Source organism: Gekko japonicus, unplaced genomic scaffold (genome assembly GCF_001447785.1).
Source record: "Gekko japonicus isolate JY-2015 unplaced genomic scaffold, Gekko_japonicus_V1.1 scaffold2569, whole genome shotgun sequence".
Lineage (NCBI taxonomy): Eukaryota > Metazoa > Chordata > Lepidosauria > Squamata > Gekkonidae > Gekko > Gekko japonicus.
The window spans coordinates 142548-152477 of NW_015176053.1; the positions used below are offsets into that span (position 1 = coordinate 142548).

General features: G+C 47.4%; 1 protein-coding gene across 1 annotated transcript in view; it reads left to right on the plus strand.

Annotated features, from left to right (window-relative positions):
• LOC107123443 (collagen alpha-1(XI) chain-like) overlaps positions 1-9930 on the plus strand; it is a 203520-nt gene that overhangs the window by 120053 nt on the left and 73537 nt on the right. Inside the window, exons 12-15 of the mRNA XM_015426692.1 lie at positions 1599-1640; positions 2926-2988; positions 3217-3291; positions 5139-5222. Coding sequence (XP_015282178.1) covers positions 1599-1640; positions 2926-2988; positions 3217-3291; positions 5139-5222 — 264 coding nt within the window. The remainder of the gene's footprint in view (positions 1-1598; positions 1641-2925; positions 2989-3216; positions 3292-5138; positions 5223-9930) is intronic.

Genomic DNA, 9930 nt, shown 5'->3' on the forward strand with positions numbered 1-9930 from the left:
GGGCTTCCTTGCACTCCCGCCGGCCTTGCAGGTCCACCGCCGGGCCCCTCATGGGGCTCGGCAGTGGAGCTGCAAGGCTGGCGGCAGCGGCTGGGACTGTTGGGGGCTGGGTGTGTGGCCTTATGACACACTTCCAGTGATGTCAGGGGGTGTGGCCTTATGACACACTTCCGGTGATGTCAGGGGGTGTGGGATATGCTAATGAGTTATGCTAATGAGTTCCCCCAGCTCTTTTTCTACGAAACGACCCCTGAGTCTAACTGCATAACAGTGCATGTAATTAAACCACTGCTTTATTTCCACGGATACATATGAACACATATGAACACATGAAGTTTAGGGGTGAGGAGACCGTGTTACCTGAAGAAGGCAATTCTTCTTGTTAAGTGACAGAAATGGGTTAGCATGCTTCCCCCCACCCACCACCACCGATGATCTGTTCCAATGGTGTCTGCTGCAGGAAACCAATCTAAAGGGACAGAAAGGAGAGTGGTTAGGAGTGCGGGCTCTAATGTGGGAGAACTGGGTTTGATTCCCCACTCCTCCACATGCAGCCGCTGGTGTGACTTTGGGTCAGTCACAAGTTCTCTCAGAGCTCTCCTCTCAAGAGCAGTCCTCAAAAGAGCTCTCTCAGCACCACTTACCTCACAGGGTGTCTGTTGTGGGGAGGAGAAGGGAAAGGAGACTGTAAGCCACTCTGAGACTCTGAGTGAAGGGAGGAGTATAAATCCGAACTCTTCTTCCTGAAACTGAGACTGATTTCCCAACAAGCAGCTGCACCGCCCTCGCTCTTCCCTTCCCCCAATTGTATTCATCCATTTCCCACTACTTGCTGCACGGCTGCATTTTGACCCATAGCATCCCCTGATTTTCCCCGCATCTTCTCAGTCTCAAAAAACAATGATCTAGAAGATGCGGGGGAAATTGGGGGATGATGCAGGTCAAAATGCGGCCGCGCAGCAAGTAATGGGAAATTAACAAATACAATGTGGGGGGGAAGGGAAGAGCGAGGGCAACACAGCTGCTTGTGGGAAATTGGCCTGATTCAGACCCTTAGTCTATGAAGGTATCTTGGGTCAAGTCACACAAACCTGATTCTTTTAACTGGAGATGCCTGGGAGTGAACCTGGGCTGTTTGCACACTGGGTATCTTACCACTGTGCCATGACCCCTTTCTAGCAGCTTTCTACTGAGTTTGACCCTTGGACTACTAAAATCAGAATTGTCTGCTGTGGCTGGCAGCAGCTTTCCAGGCAGCCCCCTTTCATATCACCTGTCTCCTTTTAGCTGGAGATACTGGGGTAGATTCTGAAAGCTTTTGCATGCAAAACAAATGCTCTACCAATAAGCCACAGTCACTCTTCAGCAATAATTTTATGAGACCTATTGCGTAAAGTGGGAGCAGTGCATCTTTGGCTTTTGAGTGCAGCAGATGACTGATGATTTATGGCATTGTTGATTTACAGATAATCATGAGTACTCTTATGGCATTTAAGGGTGACCAGTCTGTTCTGTAGGTTTGTAACCTGCATGGAGGCCCATTGCCTTCTTTGTCAGGCTTTTTTTAATGCTAACCAGGATTTCTCTTTTCCTTGCAGGGCACTCGTTTTGTAGGGCCACCTGGATACCCGGGGCCAGTGGTAAGAGGAATAAGAACATAAGAAGAGCCCGACTGGGTCAGACCAGTGGTCAGTCTAGTTCAGCAGCATTCTGTCTCACACAGAGACCAACCAGTTTCTCTGTAGGGTCAAAAATGGGGCATAGAAGCCGAGGCCTTCCCTTGAGGTTGCCTCCTGGCACTGGTATTCAGAGGATAATGGCTTCTGAATGTGGAGGTTCCCTGTAGTCACCATGGCTAGTAGCAGCTGATAGACCTACACTGCATGAGACAGAATGATTAATATACATGATCATTTGGGGGAGGGCTGGGAGCTACCGACATGACGACATGCCAAGCCAGAAGACTCCATGGTGGTCGCCACTTGGTGCTGCTGCTGTCCATTAGTTACTTGCTAGGCTGGGCTGTGGAATGGCAACCTCTTGTGCCATGTCGGTCTTTGTTGAGCATGTTGACATTGCCGGACCTTGCACACTAATGGTTAGCTTTTGTAGTGCTAGAAGCTTAGGAAGTTGTGTCTTCGAAACAGTGATGCTCTATCACATGGGCTTTTGTGTGGATGACACCAGCCATGTTGAGTCTGGGAGTCCCACAATTGGCTGCTTGGATTTGTGAGTGAACAACTGGCACCATGGCTTTGGGGCTTGCAAATGCATCCGGATCGCCCTTTTGTCATGTGTACATAAGGGCTCTCAAGGTGCAACTGGATTATCAATGCAGGTGTATCATTTCAATGAGAACCAGGTAGGGTTGCTAGGCCCCTCAGAGCAGCTGGCGGGGATGGGGGGTGGGGAGCACATACTGGGAGCGGGAAGGAACACTGGATATTAACACAACGTGCCTATGTGACCCAGAGTGTGACGTAGGCACGTTGTGTGTGGGGGGGAAACTCCGGTTGTTGGGCAAAACTCTATGGTAGAATTAGCTTCTACCATAGAGTTTTGCCCCCAAACCAGAGTATCCCCCCATGTGCCTATGTCACTTCCGGGTCACATAGGCACATTGCATTAATTTCCAGCATTTGGGGGGTGGGTAATTTCCCCCTGCCGGCCAGGTGGCCAGTGGCGGAGAGGTGGTGGCTGAAAGTGGGAGACCTCTGCTCCCACTGGGGGTGTGTGTGTGTGTCTGCCATCCCCAGAACCAGGCCCCTGTGTGACCTAGGACCAGAGGAGGGCATAATTTCGATGCTGCCAATACAGTCCGTTGAGTTGGCCTGGGGTCCTCTGGTGCTGCATGGTTTAGGTTTAACAGTGTGGGATTCCAGTGGGCAAAACACGTGTCTTGATGTTCTGTTTCTTTCTTCCCAGGGTGAGCCAGGTCCTATAGGACAAGCAGGGCCTCCAGGATTTCCAGGGGATCCTGGCGAGAGGGTGAGGAAGCCTCCATGTGATTCAAGGGGAAGGCAGCCCCCTCCTTTCCCAGCCTGGGGATTTCTGATCATGGGGGTGGGAAAGAGGGGTTAAGGAATCACCGGCATGTGCCCCTTTCGGTGTACCTCAGTGCTGCTGCCGGGAAGCGAGTCCCAGCTTGACGCAGCTCATCCTAGCTCAGCGTTTCCTGGGGCTGATTGACAGGCCCTTCTCTTCATTCCTACACAGGGACCACCAGGACTCCTAGGCCTTCCAGGAGCTGATGGCATTCGTGGACCCCCTGGGATGATGATTATGTTACCAGTGAGTTGTACTGGGAGATTGTACAGTGAGTTGTACAGGCCCGTAGCCAGGACTCTGTGGCTTGTGGGGCAATTTTTTTTTCCTGGTGGGGCTGAAGTCAGTGCAGAATGAAAAGCCATTGAGCCAATAGAAAGCTGTTGCCAGGATAGATCTCTAAATTGCAAGCTGTCCACTACTTTAGATGGCAGTTCTCAGCTGCTGCAAGTTAATCACTTCTGCCAGCCTAAGCAACAATTCTGAGAATGAGCCGGCAGGTGGAGGTGAGGACTTCTATAGTCAAGCAAGCTTAAAGGCGACCAGTTTCTTGACACAGAGTTAGAAGGGATCCTAGAGGTCACCTACTCCAACCCCCTTGCTCAGTGCGGGAATTAGTCTACTGCAGCATCCCCCTCTGTTTAAAGGCGCACACACCTTTAAAAAAAAGTTTTGAAATGATTGGAAAAAGCATTTACAGGAGAAATTCTTGTGGGGCTTTAAGAAAGGGGTCGGAGTCCCCAAAAGCCCCACTGTAGCTACAGGTCTGTGAATATAGCAGTGTGGATGGAGCGGGAAAACAGGGCACCTCTACTATGAAAAAAATTGGTCTTTGGGGGCAGTAGATTCCAGAAATATGCCATTGCTCCATATAGCTGTTGCTCTGAAGCAACAAGGGAGCTCTGCTCTAGAGCATGGGTGTGTCATTTTGGCGCTGTGCTTCAGCTGGAAAAAGTATCTAAGCCTGGCACTGGCAAAGGAGCTGAAAGCAGGAGACAAAAAAAAGGGAAAGGACAATTTGGAAGTGACGCGCAGCCCACTCAAGACAAGGAAGGTACAAGAGACTGTCCTTGGAGCTAACAGGCTATTTCTGTGTTCGTGCAAACCAGGGCTTTTTTTGTAGGTAAAGCCCAGCAGGAACTCATTAGCATAATAGGCCACACCCAACAGCAGAAACTCATTAGCATATTAGGCCACACACCCCTGACAGCACAGCTTATTGGCATATTAGGCCACACCCCCATGTTACCAGAAGTGTGCTCATCCAGCCACACCCACCTTTTGCTTCTTATTCTGTTTACCTTGTTTGTTGTCAAAACCCAGGGCTTTTTTGTAGCAGGAACTCCTTTGCATGTTAGGCCACACACCCCTAATGTAGCCAATCCGAATGAGTTTCTGCTGTTGGGTGTGGCCTATTATGCTAATGAGTTCCTGCTGGGCGTGGCCAACTCTGTTCCTGTGCGTTCCTGCCCAAAAATAGCCCTGGTGCAAACATTCCGGTGTCCCCCGTGGAAAGATAGCCTCAGAGTTTGTTCGAGGGCTGGGGAGTAGAGTGGAAGGAAACGAGCTCATCCATCTGTTAAAAAGCAGACTGCTTTATCTATTCAAAATTGACTACTGCCAGGATAAAAGTGGGGTGTGTGTGTGTGATGGGCACTCTGAATATCACATTTTTCATCCCGAAGACAGGCCCAGCAGTCAACATGGAGAGCTAGTTTAAGGCATATGGTGAGGTTGCCAAGGCAATGCCAGCAAAATGGCCTCCCTGTGGATAGCGCTGGTTGCCCAGGCTGTAATGTGTGCGTGTGATTCACTCCCATCATGCTGTGGCATTCCTTCCATCACCACTGGCTGCTGGGAGAAGGGATATGGTGAGGACCCAGCATGAGAAGGATGAATCAGGCAACAAAAAATTTGGAACAAGGCAGGATTGACTCTCCACGGGGGAATCATTTGTGGTATCCATGGCGATGGTGTTCATAACAACATGTGTTCTGGCTCGAAGGTTACAGGTTAGTTTGGCCCTTACCTCGCTAGGTCACAGTATGACATAGTTTCCTTCACCGACTTCCTCTTTGTGTATCCATTTCTAGTTCCAGTTTGGTGGCGACTCTTCGAAAGGCCCTTCGGTTTCTTTTCAGGAAGCCCAGGCTCAAGCGATCTTGCAGCAAGCCAAGGTAAACACTCTATGTGTATGTGTCCATGTATACATTTTTTGAGTCTGTAAAATGCCATTAAGAGGCAGGTGGCTTAGGGAAATCCCATAGAGTTTTCTTTTCTTTTCTTTTTTTTAAGCCCCCGGAGGGGATTTTTTATTGATTTTTTAAACACTACAAAAACTAGAACAGAAAAAAGGGAAAGGGAAAGCTACATATAAGGGAGAAAGTAAAGAACCCACTACTAACTAAAAAACCCAAGAGAGGAGATCTCCAACTAGCTTTTTATACTTCATTCAGACTTTTTATCTTTGTACTTCTTATGAACCCCATAGAGTTTTCAAAGCAAGAGAGTAACAGGGGTAGTTTGCCATTGTCTTCCTCTGCATGGCGACCCTGGGCTTCCTTGGGGGTCTCCCATCCAAGTACTAACCACCGTCAACCCTGCTTAGCTTCCAAGATCTGACGAGTTCAGGCTAGCCTGGGCCATCCAGGACAGGGGTGTGAGGCCCTTAGCCATAATAAAAAAAATAAAATTAAAAATGACAACACGTGAAAATAAAATAAGGCACCAAAAAGACTGACAAACTGTTATCAGCTAACAAAAGAAAAAAGACTGTCTTTAAATCACATCTTACTTGCTTCAGTGTGCAGTTCTGAGCCGAGTGTGATATGTTTTGAACCAACAGGGATCCACAACAAAACAAAAAACCCGAGTTGCAAAACTTATCAAAATGCCCTCAAGTTGATAAAGGTCTAAATCTGAGATCCGGTTTCAGCTTGAAGCCCAAGACAAACGCCCTTCCTCCCCTCAACCCATAGGGCCTGTGGTTCTCCTCTTCCCATTTGATCCTCATAAGAATGCTGTAGGGTAGCGTAGGCTTGGAATATCTGGCCTATATGGCTCTCGAGTGAGCATCTTCCAAGTTCCAGTTCAATATTCTATAAAATAGAAGAGGCGATTGGATTTATACCCTGCCCTTCACTACCCGAAGGAGTCTCAGAGCAGCTTACAATCCCTTTCCCTTCCCCTCTCCACAATGGATGCCCTGTGTGGTAGGTGGGTTTGAGAGAGCTCTTTTGAAAACTGCCCTTGAGAGAAAAGGTCTGAGAACTTGTGACTGACCCAAGGTCACACCAGCAGCTGCATGTGGAGGCGTGGGGAATCAAACCTGGTTCTCCCAGATCAGAGCCCGCGCTCCTAACCACTACACCAAACTGGTTCTCAGATAACTTTAAAACCTTCCCTTCGTTTGAACCTGGGTACTCCATTAGTTCTTTTGTGCCTGCATTGCAGCCTTTCTTTTGAAATAATTACAAGATTCCAGGTGACCTGAAAGTGGAGTCCATTCCCAGAAGTGTGATACATGGCAGATTACCTCACTCACGCACTGCTTCAGTCTAGTGACACCTTTAAGACCAACAAAGTTTTATTCTGGGTATAAGCTTTTGTGCGCATGCACACTTAGAAGTGCACATGCACATGAAAGCTTATACCCAGAATTAAACTTTGTTGGTCTTAAAGGGTGCCACCGGACTCAAACTTTGTCCTGCTGCTTCAGACCAACACGGCTACCCCACCTGAATCACTCACACACTGTTTGAGAACTTTTGCCCTCCCGGTGGCTTTTTAGGCTCTTGAAAATGAAAGGGGGGGGGGAGAGTACCACGCTGTGGGTTGAGTCAGGACTGGGCCTTTGTGGCGATTTAAAAATATCTTTAAAATGGCTGTGGTGTCCTTGTGGCAGCCACGAGGATGCTGTCCCTTTTAGTTTGGCCTTCAGGCTACATTTTAACCCGCATCATCTCTGTTCCCACAATCAGGGAACAGATGCATACCAATGCTCCCTCTAAGCTGTGGAGTCTTGTGAGCAAAAATTCTACTTTGTGAGCTACTGGTATTAAAGTTGTGAGCGAGCGATTTGGCTACGGCATAAATTAGTTTGCTCTGGAGCCATCCTTCCTGAGCTAAGAGAAAAATGTGTGAGCCGGGGGCTAAAGAACTGTGAGCTAGCTCACACTGACTCAGCTTAGAGGGAACACTGGCACATAGAAGGTGTCTCATGCCAGAACTCGCTGCCTGAATCAAGGAATAGACTAATAAAAAGCAATCTACATCATTTTTAAAAAGTGAGGGGGGAAAATCCCCTCTAAGGATTTTGGCACTTGGTCTGGAGAAATATTTCTTCTTAGATAAGTATGGTTGCCACATCGGGATCGTCTGAGGAAGAGGTCACGCATCACAAGTCCACCCCCTCCCGTTTAAAAAAATTAATTTATTTGAATGGTAGATTACATTAAACATGAATTCAACATACATTACACAGATATACAGTAAACAGCACTTGTAAATATTGGTATGGGTACCAAGCACTAGGTTAATAAGACGTTATCTATAAAATATTGCAACAGTGAACTAAAATTAGATTGAACCATCTATAGTGGCCTGAAGTGTTCCTTCAACTGGAAATATAAGATCTAGTTTTTCTCTTATCTTTATCAGATATAATACTGAACTAGAAGTATGACAAGACAGAAAACCATCGCCTATGAAATGAACATTGACAATTATGATTTTCCATTCATTTTATTTGGGAAGATATTCTATCTGCTGCCATAATATCAAAATTTCTGTTGTAGAAGCTGTCATGGTTGGAATTCTTTCTTTCCCCCCCATCTGTGTGCAATATGTACTATGGCTGCTTAAATTAGACTTGTGGTATAGTCGTGCCCTAAATGTCAGAGGTGTGGAGTTTTCCCTGTTCTCATCTGACTCATACACAGATAGAGCATAATTATTTCAATTTAACCTGTGAAGGAACTGAATATACTCAATCTAGACCAACCTCATAGATCTGTGTTCCGGGACTGAACCTGTCCATTCACATATCCAATGGTTGTTTATTTATTTGTTTATATCCTGCTTCCCCCCAATGCCTTGGAACATTGTTCTCCTCTCCTTCCATTTTATCCTTCCGACAACAACCCTGCTAGGTAGAAAGAAGTTTGAGTCCAGTGGCACCTTTGAGACCAACAAGGTTTAATTCTTGGTATAAGCTTTCATGTGCAGGCACACTTCCACTAACTTTGTTGGTCTTAAAGGAGCCACTGGACTCAAACTTCGTTCTGTTGCTTCAGACCAACATGGCTACCCACCTGAATCTACCTGCTAGGTGGGTCAGACTGAGAGAGTGATGGCCCAAGGTCACCCAGAAAGTGGGGATTCAAACTAGGGGTGCTGCTAATTTCCCTGTGAATATGTTCAATGGTTGAACTTAACTGTGCTAGAAGGTAGCAGTCAAATGTGAGCTGATCACTTGGTCTGTCCATGTACTGGTTTGCAGGTTTCAAGTAGCAGATGCCAGGGGTTAGGCAAGGCAGGGTCAATCAATCCAAGGTCAGAGTTACAGAAGTCAGGCAAGGCAGAGTTGTTCAGTCCAAGGTCGGGTTCCAAGAAGCAGGCAACGCAGAGTCAGTGGCTTAGCGTCTAATGTTCATGTTGCATCCAAGCCCAATAGCCTTTTTTTGTCTGGTTTTGTAGCCACCCACCTAAGGTTCAGGCTTGCAGCCAGCTTCTCAGAAGTGATCCTGGCACTACTCATCTTTGTTATCAGCAAGCAGCTGGTGTTGGGCCAGGAGGCGTGCATTTTGCCATCTTGTCTGTAGTTCTGTTCTCAGCCTTCATCTGCAGTACTCTAGGGGTGATACTGGTGGGCTGGGAATGGCCAACTGAATTTCACCTGCTGAACCAGAGCTAGAGGGTGTCTATGACTCTGCATCAGCTGTTGGCTGTGAATCTTGATGTTGTGAATCCTTGCAAGCTTGCAGCTCAGTTTCCTGCTGGCCAGCTTCTGTTGAGTCAAGGTTGGTTATACGGGGCTCCTCTTCTCCCGAGGAGTCCTCGCTATTGCTGAGCCCTGGCTGACTCATGACAGTTCAATTCCTGGGGAGCCGTCGCAAATGCCTGCCGAACCAGTTTGCACTGGGTTATCTTGGAATGTGTTGGTTCAAACTGATGAGCAGCCATTGGTATCACGAAGGACTACTTAGATGGACAACGAAGGGTAGGATTTTATCGAAACACAGCATTTATTGATGACTGATTTATATGATTTGTGTGTGATCTAATTGTCTATTTAAACAGCTGCCCGCTAAGCAGAGCAATTATGCAGCAAGGATGGGGAGGCAGTAGACCTCAGCTGGGCTGTGTGAGAACATGCATGTGTGAAAAGCCAACTGCATTGTACTGTACTGCTTGTCTAGGAAGGAATGCGGTCAAACAACCTGTCAAACACTCACGAACAGACAAACTATTGAACCGATTGTTGAAAAACCGGGTCTCTGTTTGCAGCTGGTGAGCAGGGCACAAGCCAAACCATTTGGTGTTTGAGCATCCCTAATTCAAACCCAAGTCACCCATAGCCTAGCGTCATGCTCTAACAAGTACACCACACTAATGGCAGCAATGGAGGAGAAAATAAAATCTAGACTGATTCCCCACAAGCAGCTGTGCCGCCCTTGCTCTTCCGTTTGCCCCAGTTGCATTGGTCAGTTTCACACTATTTGCTATGTGGCCACATTTTGACCTGTATCTCCCCCCCGATTTCCCCCGCGTCTTCTCAATCCTTGTTTTTTGAGATCGAGAAGACATGGGGGAAATTGGGGGGAGATGCGGGTCAAAATGCGGCTGCGCAGCGAATAGTGTGAAATTGACAAATGCAACTGGGGT